Source organism: Nanorana parkeri, unplaced genomic scaffold, assembly GCF_000935625.1.
Source record: "Nanorana parkeri isolate BGI_ZX_2015 unplaced genomic scaffold, ASM93562v1 scaffold386, whole genome shotgun sequence".
NCBI classification, from domain to species: Eukaryota; Metazoa; Chordata; class Amphibia; order Anura; family Dicroglossidae; genus Nanorana; species Nanorana parkeri.
The window spans coordinates 670,158-686,204 of record NW_017306654.1 but is presented as its reverse complement, the minus strand read 5'-3'; the positions used below and the strand labels follow the sequence as shown (position 1 = coordinate 686,204).

Here is a 16,047-nt window from a genome sequence, read left to right as displayed (position 1 = left end):
GCATCAGGCCCCCCTGCCGCCCCCCCCCCCCTCCTCCACATGACTCAGTAACATACCACCTGAAGCAACCGCCTCATTATGGGGATGGCCTTGCATTTGCATGTGGATGATGATCGACAGGTAGGTATCTCCTGGTAATCACCGGACAGCCACTTCAATATGGAAGGAAGAAAGGCTGCTGCAATGTCTATAGTTTTTTTTTTCCATTAAGGTAAATAAAAATCTGTATACTGGAATGTATGAACAATGGTTTGGGCAGCCTATGTCGGTGTCACTTGTTGAATTTGAAAGTAGGCAGGGATGCCCAAAACAGTTGTTCAAACATGCATCTCTGTGCAGCATCCCTTCTGGCTTTTAGTGGCTAAAAAATGTATTTAGTATGATTATTTCCTATAAAGTCCATCCATTCCTTTCTGTGTATATGCTATTTCAAGTACACCGTATCATTTATGATCTCTAGAGCCTCATCGCGTTAAGACTTTGTCCCTGAAAAAGTTAGCTTAACTGAAACGTAGAAGTTTATCATGTGTTTATGTTTTCAGGTATCAAACATAATTTTTGCTTCTGTATGACCCTGGTACACACGGTTTCGGATGACTGACAATTATCAAGGTAGGCTTGAAAATACTATTTCCACAACTAACCTTCATGGGCTTGAGCTGCACTGGAGTGATCCGGGAAGGGTCCACTACAGGTTTGGGACGTCGAAGGGTGTCCAGTACATTTTGCCATTGTGGAGGTAAACCAACAAACTTTCCTTCCTTGGCATCAAAGGATGTATGTACACGATGCTGAAAGTTCAGGGGAGCAGAGATCTCCGGTCGTTTCTTTTTCTTTTTTCGAAACATGATCTCAGACTGAAAAGCTAAAAGAAAAAATAAAGTATAGTTTGTGAGGAATTTTATCTTCAGAAATCATAATATAGCATGCATCTAAGCCAGCCTTTTTCAACCCAGGTGCCGTAGCATCCTGGGGTGCCATCTAGATCCATCAGGGGTGCCATCATCAAAAATGCTGCATCCCATTCAATAGGGGTTTCAGTGTGTCACATATTTTTGCACAGTGTCTTGCATTTCCATGGTGCATGTGGGCTGGCTGCCAGCACCATTTAAAAATATGATGCTAAACCAGGGTGTGTGGCATTCAGGGCCACCCCAGGACAACTCCATCCAGACTTGCCCCTTTGCCATGCTGCCGCAGCCACCCTGTGAGGTAGCACTCTGATGTGAAAGGGGGAGACTCTGATGTGCAGAGGGGACTGAGGACTCTGATTTGAAGGGGGAACTCTGATGTGAAGGGGCACTGGGAGCTTTAATATGAATGGCAGAAATTCTGATATGAAAGGGGGACTCTGCTCAAAAAAAGGGGGGGCTCTGATGTGAAAGGGAAGGCTCTAATATGAAGGGGGGCTTGTGATGTGAAGAGGGGGCTACTTCTGTGAAGGAGGGACTCGGATGTGGGGGAGGCACACCTGATGTGCAGTGCAGGGGCCTCCCGATATGAAGAGGTTCTCGGATATGAAAGAGGGAACTTTAATATGAAGGCGGCACTCCTGATGTAAAGGGGGCACACCTGATGTGAAGGGGAAGCTCCTGATGTAAGGGGAATCTCCTGATGTGAAGGGGAACTTTGTCAGACTGGGTAGCCTTGAAATTTTGCATACTTTGAAAGGGCGCTGTGTCCGAAAAAAGTTTGAGAAACAGTACATTTCAAAAACGTAATGGCTTACTGTTGATAACTAAAATGAAAATGTGCTCAATAGTCACTTGTCAAATATGTGCAGAGTTTGTCCATACCTTTTACAGGATAAATGGCCTAATGAAGAGCACACTTCTCTTTGCTCTGTAGCACATCTACAGTAAAGTTTCCTGCTGCATACAAGCTATGCATGATGCTGCAGGCCCTTTTATTTACATTACTCGCACCAACAGACCACCCATGTAGCAGCAAGATTAATTGCTGAATAGGATACGGGCTAGAACTGACAGATACAAGTCATATCACATGTTGGCTTCTCATATCTCTTGGATGCTCCAAAAAGGTGAGATATCACTACCAAGATTCCCAGTTTAGTCTGGCATTACAAAACCAGGTTCTGGTATTTCACTTACCCAACATACAATCGATATCTCCTGTCTGCTCCGCAGACAGTTGAAGTTACTCAAATGCACTGATAGATTTTCCAACTTCCTGGAAAAGTTCCCCTATAGGCAGGTCCCTATCTTTTCCTCCTCTTTGTGAAGAATAGAGGAGCAGAAGAATATCATGCACTCTGCTCTCATCATCTGCACTTCTAGGGCCAGCCTAAGGGTAACAAGTGTCAATGTGCACTCTTGACAGAGTTCCATCTAGATTTTATTGAAGAATGAGAAATGATCTGAAGAATGGAACGACAGTTCATATGTTGTTTCAATGAACAATAAATGCTATACATAAATGACCAATGCGTATACCAATGTCTACTATAGAATAGCCTGTTAGCATCGTTGTGAGCATCGTTGGTGCTTAGAACAATTATACTCCAGACCAGTAGCCAGTACTGTGAATGTGCCTGTGCCTACATCCTCATAGCTGTATATCAGCAGTGTGAAATCTAAGTCATTGTGACCTCCGGCTGCTTGTCTAAGAGGATTTGGAGTGAGATTTGGTGATGTTACTATTGTAACATAGTAACTCAGTAACATAGTATGTGAGGTTGAAGACCAACGTCCACCCAGTTCAACATGTGTGTGTCTGTATATATAAATATATCTATATATGGATTTAGATCTAGATTTTATTGAAGAATAAGACATGATCTGAAGAATGGAACAACAGTTCATCTGTTGTTTCAACGAACAACAAAAATACTATACACAAATGACCAATGCGGTATACCAAATGTCTACTATAAAGACATTACTTAATAATTTGTGTCCTGGGAGTTTCCTTTTTCAAGAAAATACAGCCTACTGGTCTGGAGTATAATTGTTTCCATTCTAAGCACCAACGATGCTCACTGGCTATTCTAATGATATAACCCCACAAAAGACAAAACATGAGATGGCGATATCTATAAAATGATTTCTTCAATGTTCCAAACACACAACCCAGCAATTTGTTGCTAAGAAATAATGAGTAGTAATTAAAAATCACGTACTATTCATAACAATACGTGGTTGAAACAATGCGTCACAAAAACATTCTAATACCCTAATGAAACCCACATTGTAAAAGAGTTTTTATACTGATAATAATTGCTTAATATTCAACATTAATAGTCCAAATAGCTAAGGCATGAAAGGGTCCAGCAATTGCCTAACAAGTCCAACAGCCAGAAACTATCATGTTTCATCGTAATTTATTTAGGGCCAGCATATTTCACTATACTTTACAACATAAAGTATAGCTGGCATGTATGGACTAGGGACCCCCTGGTTCTGTATTAAATCAAGCTGCATAGAGCTTTACCATTATAGTATCAAAGGGGTAGATGTTGTTTGTTAGTTGCTAGTATTGTAGAATAGTGGCCGCTGCCTTTTTTCCCCCAGTAAAATTGTTTGCAAGTACAGAAAAATAATTAATAATCCTGCCAGAAATTCACTATCCTTGCAACTTCCTGTGTACTGAACTAAAATCTGAAGCATTGGGATTGATTACTAAAGGAGTTTAGGTCATCTACATAGCAAAGCGAGTTTTCACTTTGCTTAGTGAATGAGGTAAAGCTTTGGAAACTCCCATCATCCATAATGTGCAAGCGAAAAATACTGTTAGTGTTATTCACAAAAGGGTGAAGAGTTTGGAGAAGTGAACAATCTTGGACAAAATAGCGGATTTGGAAAAATTCTCCAATTCAGCTCACTTTCCAGCTCAGCTATGTTGTCCGAGATTGTTCACTTCTCCTGACTTCTCCACACTCTTCACCCTTTTGTGAAAAACCCTATGTGCTGTGAATTTTCCTTGCATGTGATTGGGTATTTTTTTGCAAAGTGAATTTTTACTACATTCACTAAAGGTAAGTGGAAAAATGATCTTCAAGGTGCACATGCTCCAGTCCTTTAGTAGATCAACCCCAATGCATTATCCCTGCATCCTCTCATTGGAATACAGAACACCGCACCACTATGTTATGGAGATGAGGGGAAGGGTGGTTAGTAGATCAAAGCAAAGCAGCAGCCTATGGTGACAACTCTGATCCTCCATTGGTACAGTACAATTAGTAAGCATTGTCACTCTATGACAGGAAGTATGTTACTCACAGGGTGACCAGGTGAAAAAAAAAGAAGGAATTCAGCTCAATCCATGCCAACTCAGTGGTATGAAGTATGAATACTGAGGATTTGAGTTAAGCTGGAAATAGCATATGGGAGAACAAAAATAATACGCAAGAACAAGTAAATAAAGACATATTTAAAGCAGGAAAAAAAAAAAGGAGTACAGGGGTAGAGGATAAACTATAAAATTACAAAAACACCTGAACCTACCCAAAAGCAAAACATCAATTTTGGATGGCATTGTCTTTTAATAATGCCGTTTCTGGATCATGTTCAGATATGGCTTCTTCTTTGCATGATAGAGCTTTAACTTGCATTTTCTGAAGGCACGGTGAACTGTGTTCACAGACAGTGATATTTGGAAGTATTCCTGAGCCCATGCAGTCATGTCCATCATAGAATCATGGCTGTTTTTAATGCAGTGCTGTCTGAGGCCCCGAAGATCACGGGCATCCAATTTTGTCGGCCTTGTCCCTTGTGTACAGAGATTTCTCTAGATTTTCGTAATCTTTTGATAATATTATGTACTAAATATAATTATATATATTTATAGTCTTTGCAATTGTATGTTGAGGAACATTATTCTGAAATTGTTTGAAAATTTTTAGACACAGCTTTTCACAGATTGCTGAACCTCGGCCCATCTTTACTTCTGAGACACGTTGACTCTCTAAGATGCTCTTTTTATACCCAATCATGTTAATGACCTACTGCCAATTAACCTATTTAGTTGCAAAATGGTCTTCCTGCTCTTCCTTGTTAGTCCCACTTACTTTGCCAGCTTTTTGTTGCCCTGTCCCAACTTTGAGACGTGTTGCTGCCATCAATTTCAAAATTACCTTTTTTCTTAAACATTTGATATGTTTTCTATTTTCTATTGTGAATAAAATAGGGGTTTATGAAATTTGCAAATCATTGCATTCTGTTTTTATGTAGATTTTACACAGCATCCCAACTTTTATGTTATTGGGGTTGTAATATCATGCTTTCTGTCATGTACTTTTAATGGCTCATACTTTTAGAAGAAAAAGTGATATTGTCATGTATGAAAAAGGAGCAGTTCAAAGACCCTAAAAAATAAAATGTACCAAATCCTTTTTAACCTGTTGACGTTGGAGCTTTCCTTGGATCAAAGTAGACCTTCCTAGAGAATCCTCTTATCTATCTTAATATCAGACTCCTTATGATTTTCTCCACTACTATCCACTCTTCTATACACTCTACCAGGGCTAGTAAATTTAATTTACCATTAACAGTATTCCATGGATCCACTCTGTAAATATGTGCATCACTTCCTTGCCAGTCGAGGGCTCTAAGTTGGTATTTCATTTCTTCTTCTGTCATAATCAGTTGGCAGTACCTTAAGTCACACAATCTGTTCTGACTAGGTTTATAGGAGGAACTGAACACAAAAAGTGATGATTTGCTATGTTATAGCTCTAGAAATGTTTATCGTGGGCAAGCAGTACTGTGAATGTGCCTGTGCCTACATCCTCAAAAGCTGTATATCAGCAGTGTGAAATCTAAGTCATTGCGACCTCTGGCTGCTTGTCTAAGAGGATTTGGAGTGAGATTTTGTGATGTTACTATTGTAACATAGTAGGTGAGGTTGAAGACCAAGGTCCATCCAGTTCAACGTGTGTGTGTGTGTGTGTGTGTATATATATATCTATACATATTTAAAACACTTCCCATATCCTTGTATATTCAGTGACTGAAGGAACTCATCTAGAAGTTTCTTAAAACTTAACTACGCTATCAGCAGATAGCACTGCCTGTGGAGGGGAATTCCATATTTTTAGGACTCGCACAGTAAAAAAAAAAAACCTTACTTGTTCTAAGATTGAACCCCCTCTCTTCTAACCTCTTGTTGTGTCCTTGTGTTCTCAATACTGTTCAATACTAAAAACAACATGTTCCAAATATTGTGGTCCCCTTTGATGATTTTGAAGACTGCAACAAGGTCTCCTCTTAAGCGCCTCTTTTCTAAGGAGAATAAGTTTAGTTACTGCAGGCGGTCTTAATAACATAGGCCTTCGATCCTTTTAATTATTTTGTAGCCCTTCTTTGAATTCTTTCAAGCTCTAGGATGTCCTTCCTGAGAGTTGGCAACTAAAATTGCACAGCATACTCAAGATGAGGCCGAACTAGTGATTTATACAGTGGTGGTATTATTCTGTTATCCCTTGCAACAATTCCGCTTTTAATGCAGGACATTATCCTTTGTTGTTTGCTTTGTTGACTACCGCTTGGCATTGCCAAATCTGTGATCTATGAGCACCACCAGGTCTTTCTCCATGTTCGTCTTCCCTAATGCACCTCCCCCAGATAGAAGTTTGATTTGTGCACTCATCCTTTGCACTCATGTGCATTACCTTGCATTTTTCAACATTAAATCGCAAAGGCAAATGTGTAGACCATGCTTCAATTTTATCCAGGTCTTGTTGAAATGCAGATACCTCCTGCTTGGAGTTAACTGCCCTACAAAGTTTATTATAATCGGCAAAAATGGAAATTGAACTACCTATTCCTAGCTCTAAGTCATTGATGAATAGGATAAACAAGATTGGTCCCAGGAACTGACCCCTGGGGTCCCCCACTCCCGACTTTTGCCCATTTAGAGGATGACCATGTATTAATACCCTCTGGGTCCGTTCTTGCAGCCAGTTTTCCACCCATATACATACATACAATTTTTTCCAAACTGACAGACCTAAGTTTGGGAGTCAAATGCTTGTGGGGTACTGTATTGAACGCTTTAGCAAAGTCCAGATACACCATGTCTAATGGTATTCCTCTGTCTAAATTAATACTGACCTCCTCATAAAATGTTAATAGATTAGTCTGACAAGACTATTCTCCTTATTACATAAAAAAAATCAAGTTGGTCACCTTCACACAAAGACCCGATGCAGAGCAATGCATGATCATACAGTAATAGGGGAAAAAAATCGACTGCAGGGAGATCATGGAAAATACTGGTTACTACTCATTTGTCCCTTGCCTCCCTTTTTTTGGTCACAGCTTTCATGGTTCAGTTCCTATTTAAGCCAATGTTTAAGCACTTAGCAGATATTACCATTGAGCATATCAAGTGGTCGAGAGCACTGTGTATAAAGTATATACTATATAATTAATACATTTATAATTAACATGAATGGAAACAGTAGTGAAAATGCCAGGAAATGGCCAACAATAATTTGCCTGTGTATACTTAGTTACAGAGGTGTTAAGCATCCCACAGAGTGCCAAAGAACTGGTTGGTTCTAACCATTTTTCCCATACATGCAGATGGTTAAAATGAGCCATTATCCTATTAAAAAAAAAAGTTTTCAATTGAGTTACTTAAATGCTTTCAAACAATCTAGGAACCTTTACTTAGGTGTATACTGTTTCACAGTTCATGAATGTGAACGCCAACACTTATCTACAACATTGCAGTAGTCCTGGGAACATGGAATTTTGATGGATATATTAATTGGAAAATTGAGTATGTCAGGCAATGTTTGAGGATTAAGTATCTGAGTAACACACACAAACCACTGATGCTGCAGGAAAAAGCCCAAAGACAAAGAAAGGTAACTTCATTGTTTTTATGAGTTGGAGAAAAGTCACTTCCTCATTCCATGGTGAATCAGCCATGTGATTATATTGTGACTAGAGGCAATTCAGTGGGTGAAACCAAATTACTCTTACTTCACAATACTGCTGCACAAGTGTACAAACACCATCACAGAGCGCCTCATTGCGTGGAATTTTAGGAGCATTTTTACTATTTCAATTTGTACCAGTTTTGGAAAAATGTAAAATACTACAGGTTACATTATATACAGTTGTAATATGATTTTCACATGGAAATGGCAGCTTAAAAGATTTGCTTTACACAAAGACCAAGTGGGTTTTATTTTTAACAGATAAGCGAGTGACAACATACTGTACATTGAATTATAGATCTGGTGGGTATTGCCTCTCACACTAATGACAAAACCTTACTTCTTAGTCTAGATGCTGAAAAAGCCTTAGATAGGCTGAGTTGGTCCTTCCTCAGATCAACCCTTTCTCGCTTTGGTATCATGGGATCCTTCGCTACTGTTATAAACTAATTGTACTCCAACCCCATCGGCTTTAATTAAGTTACAATTTGCCACTACTTCGATACTCCAAATTAGAAACGGCACGAGACACAAGGCTGCCCCCTTTTCCCACTCCCTTTTTGCGTCATGCATAGAACCCCTGGCTTCACGCATTCTAAATTACCAAAATATTGCAGTTATAACGGTACAGAAACAACAACCAGAACCAACCCACCCATTTATATATGAAGCTGACTATAAACCTTTCTTTCAAACACTGCGATCATTTTTGGGTCAATGGAGGACATATAATCTATCTTTGACAGGTAGGATCATGGCAGTTAAGATGACCCTTTTACCTAAATTGTTGTATCACTTTGAGACTTTACCTATATGGGTCCCCACTTCTGATCTAGTTTCTGTGCAATAGGAGATACTATCTTTTTTTGGGGATGGAAATCGCTATAGGGTTCCTAAACAAGTGCTTTTCCTTCACCCGTGTAGGGTAGCTTAGATTTACCAAATATATACAAATTATGTAGCGGCCCAGCGAAGGAATATACCCTTTTGGAGCTCTTGCCACCCTTCGACAAGATGGTCCGAAATCAAACAGTTCTGGCTCTTTCTGGTTCACCCAAATGTCTAACTCTGGTCACATGCGGCACAGGTCCCATGCTCTGCTCTTCTTACTACAATGTCGTGTTTTAAATGAGCTTTGGAACAAGTGTAACTTCTCTTATAACTTCGCCTCAGAAACATCTAGCTTCACATCTTTTTTGTACATTCCCAATCTACCGTCAAGTCTATCCCTGGAGTGGTCGAGCCCTTGAAAAAGCAAGGGTCTTTTTCATCTTAGGGATATTATAGACAAGATTTCAGGAACCCCATGTGTTGTCGATGTAAGCCAAATCGGGGCTCGTTGTTCCACATTTATTGGTTTTGTTTACACATTCAGCCCTTTTGGATACAAGTACAATCTACATTGGAAGGTCTAATGCCAAGATCTTTACATTTGTCTCCATTATCTGCTAGGCCTCCCTTTCCCTCATTTAAATAAACAAACATTGCAGGAAATTGACCACACATATTTTACCGCTGCTCAGTGTTTAATAGCCTTGCATTGGAAAGAAAAAAAAACCCCATCTAAATTGGATCTGTATAGTCCTATCAAAGCTGTACAGTGCATGAAGTATTTAACAGCCAGATTGAACAACACCTTAACTATGTACAACAAAATCTGTGAACCTTGTGTCTCTCAGGAACAACGTGCTGAGATACAGTGGTAATCTATTCATTTATGACATTTAGTCCACTTGCAAATTAAGAGGGGTGTATTCTTTCATCGTGTGGAGTCCCACTTTTCCTCTTTTCCTAATCCCCTTTTCATCCCCTCTTCTTTCTCCTCTTTTCTCCCTCGTTTCTTCTTAGTCTTGTTTCTTTTCTCTCTTCTTACTTTCTTATACTTAAAGGAGAACTATAAGGTGAGTGCTTTTCACTCACCTCATAGTTCTAGCCGATCTGTGACAATGAGACTGTCACAGGTCGGCTCAGTAGATCGGGAAGTGAGCGAACACATACCCGTGTTCGCTTACTTCTCGATCCTGTCACGGCCCTGTGCCGTGACAGGGGAGGGGCTGGATTCCCCCCTCCCCGCTCCGATCCACCAGCGCTGACTGGCGGAACGGACGGGGAAGGGGGCGGGTACAGCTGGCTCTGCCTCAGAGCGGATCCCGACATCGATGTCGAGATCCGCCCAGCTGCGGCGTCTCAGTATACTGCGAGCTGTAGCTCGCGGTATACTGAGCTTAGAGTGACGGGAGGACGCTAATTTGTGTCCTCCCGTTACCCTGAGAACTATGGGGAAAAGCCCTGACCCCATAGTTCTCCTTTAATGTTAAATATACATCCAGATGAACATTATAGGTTAATTTAGATAGCTGAAGTAGACATTTTCTAGAGGTTCTTTAAGCTTACTGTATATGTGAACCTACTTTACATAACTTTACATTATTTGTCAAGTGAAGCAATTCTTTGTCGTACTGATCACAATGTATAATGCTGTTATGCCTTTTTCCCACTGCATAGTTTTCATGTACAAGTCTACGATGTATTGTCGTTTAGTGAGGCACAGTTCTGTTATTATCTATTATTTTCTTTAAAAGACATTTGTTTAAAAATAAATTGCTTTAAATGAACTCTTGACCCTAAATGTACAAATAAGAACACAAGTGGTAGAGCTTGTACAAAATGAAGCCATTGGTCAGGTATTACAAGGACAACGCAATATCCGAATACAGCCGTGCACATTCAATTTCTCACTTTTTACCCTCTTCAAATGCTGCAGGTCAGCAACTGCAATGAAGGTTTATACAGGTCAAAAGACAGCACTTTGTCAGCAAAACTGCAAGTTACAATTTTTAATAAAAACATTTTCAATAAAAATCAAGAGTGCAAGTGAAAAGGAGATTAAATAGATAAAAGTGTATCTACATCTAAAAACAAAAAATTTACTTTATTGAAGTTTAGCAGCCCCTAGATGTGGTACCTCCATTAGTTTAGTTTTTTAGGCTGTTTTACATTTATTTTCACCTGGTAATGCTACGAATAGCACACTTCCTATCTATGAATGGCTAAGTTCATTCACTCCGCTGTATCTATGGAGGGAGCCATGGTTGCCACTAGGGATGCACCAATTACCGGCTTTTCTGTATCGAGTACGGATATTTTTGTTTCAGAACTCGCCGAGACTGAATACCAATAACGGAACTCCCATTAAGGAAGCCAGGCAGCGTGTAAAGACTCCACCCGGCTTCCCAATTAGCAGGGAAGCCGTCTCCATGCTTCTCGTCACTACATGACAAGAAGGCATGGAGCCGGCTTTCTGGCCAATCAGGAAGATGGGCGCTGTGTAATGACGCAGCACCTGCCTTCCTGATTCCGACCAATCAGGAAACCGGGCAGCGAGTCATTACACACTGCCCGGCTTCCTGAATGGCAGAGGAAGCCGGCTCCATGCTCCCTCGTCACAAGTGACGAGGGAGCATGGAGTCGGCTTCCTGGCCCATCAGGAAGCCGGGCAGCGTGTAATGGCTCATTGCCTGGCTTTCTGATACCGAAAGCTCCGGTATCGGGCAAGGTATCGTAGCATTTGGGCGAGTACGAGTACTCGCCAAAATACTCAGCATTGGCACTGATACCGATACTAGTGTCGGTATCGGTGCATTCCTAGTCACCACCATGGCTGGGCTTCAAATATGTCTGCCTTTGTTCATCTCTTACATCTAAGTACTGGTATATATTACATTTGTGTTCTTGGGTATAGTGATCCTTTAAGAGCAAAAAAAGCAGCAAACAAAATGGTTTTGCGCATATGTTATACCCATATCATGTGCCATCATCTTGGAGTCAGCAAACATGATCTACATGACACTTTACACCGGATACTTCATCTAGATGCCACCATGAGAACAGAGTCACTGCAGACCCAACATGTTCACAGATGGCAGAGCTCAGTTGTGATCTGGTGTAGACAAACAAATGTGTTTTTTTCATATGTCACATATTCCAATGTTTATGTTCTGTTGTGATGCTGTCCAAATGTAGTCCTCATATGCAGTGTACAGGCCAAGAAAATGAAGGAACAAACAATATTTTCTATGGTGAACTACTCCCTAATTTGTTGCTAATTGAAGTCACTGAAAAATTGTGGGTGGATTGTGATCCTCAAGAACTGAGCTAGCCAACAATAAGCTAAGCTGAACCAAAAATCTGCTATTATTACTGTGTGGATACACAATGCCCTGGGTTTCAGAATCAGATATTACCCTGGGTTCTCTATCTAGCACTAATAAATCTATCATTGCACATCATCCTTTTGATGTGCTACATAATATAGCCGGCATTTGTTTCCTGAAAAGATTTAAAGAGAAACATTAGAAGGGTTACAAAAAAAATCTTCTTGAAGATATAGTAATGGAAGATGTTTCCAGACAAAAAAAAAACGCCCTCTAATTAGCAGGACTGGTAGTGTCTAGTGTTTATTACTGAAGAGTATTCAGTTTATGGGTTGTGGAATGGGAAGTTCACTGACCTTCCTCTACAATTTCTCTCCTTTGCTTCATTCCTCTATCAGCGTGACAATATATAATGAATGAGTTTCTGCTGCGGTACAATCTCCGAAGTTCAGTATTTCTGAGTACCAAGGTAAATGAAGAAAATGAGGAAGGGAAAACAAAAGCCCAATAAATCAGCACTATTCAATGGGATTTCACTGGTTTGTACAGTTATACACAAGAACAATAAACTGAGAAACTTATAAGTAGCATGATCAGATGATCCTTGTGGTTAATTTAACACCAGAGATTCATAGGGGTTGATTTACTAACCTTATAAACACACCACGAACATGTATACACCTCTGTAGTGTGTTCCCTCCCAGCATGATCTATGGGTGGAATCTAAACACCTTTGTAGTGTGTACACACCCAGCAGGTGTATTGTGCAAAGCCCTGCCCTGAATTGCAAGGTGATGTTGTGTAAATTAGCTCTACATTGTGTTGCTTGCGTTGATGAATGCTGGAATGTAAATGCATGAGCTAACCATTTTTGTCTAAACTGTGAAGCAGCATTATATATGCATCATGTGCATGATTTTTCCATATATGGCATTAGTGGAAATATGCTTATAGAGACTTTTTGGTTGATAAATACGTTTTGCTGTGTAAAAATCACACGCACCTAGTGCGTGCGTGTGTTTAGGTTAGTAAATGACCCCCATAGCCTCACCTAAAGTCATGTTAACTAAAAAGTTCAGGACATGGTTTACGTAGAAAATTGGTAGAACATTACATAGATTGGTGGAAATTGAGCTCTCCACAGGTGGCTAGGCTTAGGTTTCAGGAGCATAAGATAACTGTCATCTGATCAGAGAGCTTCTGACTTCTGAAATGATTATTAGATAGTTGGAGACTCCACAAAAGTTCTGTTCAGAGGGTTAGAATATTTCATAGTTTTTTGGCAACAGTGCAAAGATCAGGGACCACTGCATTTAACAATATTTGCAACCTTTTATAGATGCTCTCAACTAAGAAATATTTGTATATAAAAGCATGGATGTAAAGAACCACTATCATTTTAAAAATCTATGCCCTCAAATTTAAAGAACTACAGAGAGGGAGGAAGTCCAAGCAGAATTTGCCTTATTTAATAGACTTCTTATTTGCAAAAAGCGAATCCTTAAAAGATGTTAACACTAAAATACAAAAGCAATCTTTAACCAGGTATAAAGTGTATAGCATGCACAATTTGCAGTTTTCATTGCCCTTTGCTATTTCTGAATGCCAATAATTCTGAATGGGCAAAGCTCCAAAGCTTGCAGGTAGTGTTGAAGCTTGCCCGTTCCCTAACAATCCCCTTCCCCTCCCAATTCCTATCAACCCATCAATGGGCTCCATCACTAGAGGAAGTGCTAAAGTTTTTCTTTTTCTGAACAGTGGGCATTTATCCATAGCAGAGGGCAGTGAGTGCTTCTCCTGCAGGTGTGTTTATATACGTTAATCAGCTCTACCTATTTCAAGAGGAGCCCAATAAATTTAAGGGGCAAATTTATAACAGAAAGCGGATCTTGACATTGTCTCTCGCTCATACACCGCAAAGTTACTCCACACTGCAGTCTGCATTTTACTTACCATTTATAACACGCTAGTCATGGCGTAGTGCCTGCGGTGTGTTACACAGTTATCATGGCCTAAGACAGCAGTGAGAACTCCATGACTGGGGCAGTCACATGATTGACTACATCTCATTGGTTCGAATACAATTAAATGCGTAATCTGTAATCTAGTTCATAAATCTGCATAAAGAATCTGAAGGTCACTTAAGAATTAAAATAGGACAAGCCATGGTTGGCTTTCTTCAGCAGTTGTAAATTAATTACCTCATGACTGGATCATGCAGATTCAAGCTTGGAGAGCTCTTTGATTGTGCCAAAATACAATACTAATATTTTCCAGTCCCACCACCCATAACTCTTTATTCTCTTGCAAAGTCAAGGCCTCCACTGGAACCTTCAACATCCCACACTTTCGGGTGTGTCCAATGCCTGCTTCCACACAGCAGCTGCTACATGACTACTTTGTCCATGCTGCTCTGAAGTGGCACACTAGAGATGTAGATGCTGGGAGACAGCCACAGTACACAGCAGAGGACACAATCATCGGATACTGCCAAAATGTTGGATGCGGAATATCCTAGCATTGGAAGCAGTAACAGATGCAAGAACAGTTTATAGTCACTGATCTGGACTGGTAAATATTAGTAAATTATATTTAGTTTTTTTCAGTTTGCTTTTAGCTTTAAAAAGGAAAACTTTGTATTACAGTAAGTACAGGCAAGTGAAAAAGAAATGTTTAACATTCCATAGAACAGAGCCATTTAGAGTTAGTGCTGCCCTCAAAGCTAGCTGTGTACCAGGCTGAAGGGCTCTGGTCAATCTGTTCATGCTAAATGCTGCTCTCAGAGTCATGAGAGTCAGCAATTTTCTTAATCCAAGAACAGCTTGTGACGTGGTATGGGCACCCCAAAACTAATTCAGAAACCTTGTTGTCCCCTCAGTTTGTTGTAATTCCTCATTTGTAGACATAATTAAATCAGACTGCCCATTAAACAACAAACATACAGTATGTGTTTTTTTGTTTAGACAGTCTTCAAATTCCAAAGCACAAGAGGTGCTCATCAGGCATGTGTTATAGATTTTTATGGCCCACTCCTAATTGGGTTCAATAAAGCACTAAGTGGTAGCCAGAACACATAACAGATCCCAGTCAATACACATAGATGGCTTTGACTGATAAGGACTGGTTGACCTTTAACTAGCCCTGCCAAATTTCACCCAGCATTCATAACTCTGCACCTGGGGGTAATACATTATTATTGAATATATACAGTGCTCAGCATAAATGAGTATACCGCTTTGAACAGTAATATTTTAATTAGTATATCAGTGAACAAAATAATCATTTCCAAAAATTTTGACAAAATCGAGTTTTATAGAACATTTTTTTAGCTCATTAAAAGGAAATTAAGGTTAATAATATAACTTAGATTACAGAATCTTCAGTTTTACTCAAATTAGGTGAAGCAAAAATGAATACACCCCACAACAAAAACTGCTACATCTAGTATTTTGTCTGACCTCCATGATTTGTAAGGACAGCATGGAATAAACAAGTTGGTGACATATTGCAACAACTATCTTGTTCCATTCTTCAAGAACAACCTTTTTTAGAGCCTGGATGCTGGATGGAGAGTGATGCTGAACTTGTCTCTTCAGAATTCCCCTTAGGTGTTCGATTGTGGTCAGATCAGGAGACCTACTTGGCCACTGAATCACTTTCCCCCTGTTCTTCTTCAGAAATGCAAAAGTGGCCTTAGATGTGTGTTTTGGGTCATTGTCATGTTGGAAAAGTGCACGATGACCAAGGTAGCATCTTCTCTTTCAATATAGAACAGTGCATCTGTGAACTCATGATCCCATCAATTAAATGCATCTCCCCGACACCAGCACCACTCATTCAACCCCACAGAAGGACACTGCCACCACCATGTTTCACTGTAGGCAACATGCATTTTTCTTTGCACTCCTCACCTTTGCGACGCCATATAGTTTTGAAGCCATCAGTTTCAAAAACATTGATCTTGGTCTCATCACTCCGGAGTACAGA

The 16,047-nt window shown here is 40.0% G+C and overlaps 1 protein-coding gene across 1 annotated transcript in view; it reads right to left on the bottom strand.

The window, feature by feature from the left end:
- PAK6 (p21 (RAC1) activated kinase 6) overlaps positions 1 to 862 on the bottom strand; it is a 16,890-nt gene extending 16,028 nt beyond the window's left edge. The window contains exon 1 of the mRNA XM_018559268.1: positions 645 to 862. Within this exon, the coding sequence (XP_018414770.1) occupies positions 645 to 848 (204 nt within the window). The 5' untranslated portion in view covers positions 849 to 862. The remainder of the gene's footprint in view (positions 1 to 644) is intronic.
- Positions 863 to 16,047: the final 15,185 nt, after the last annotated feature.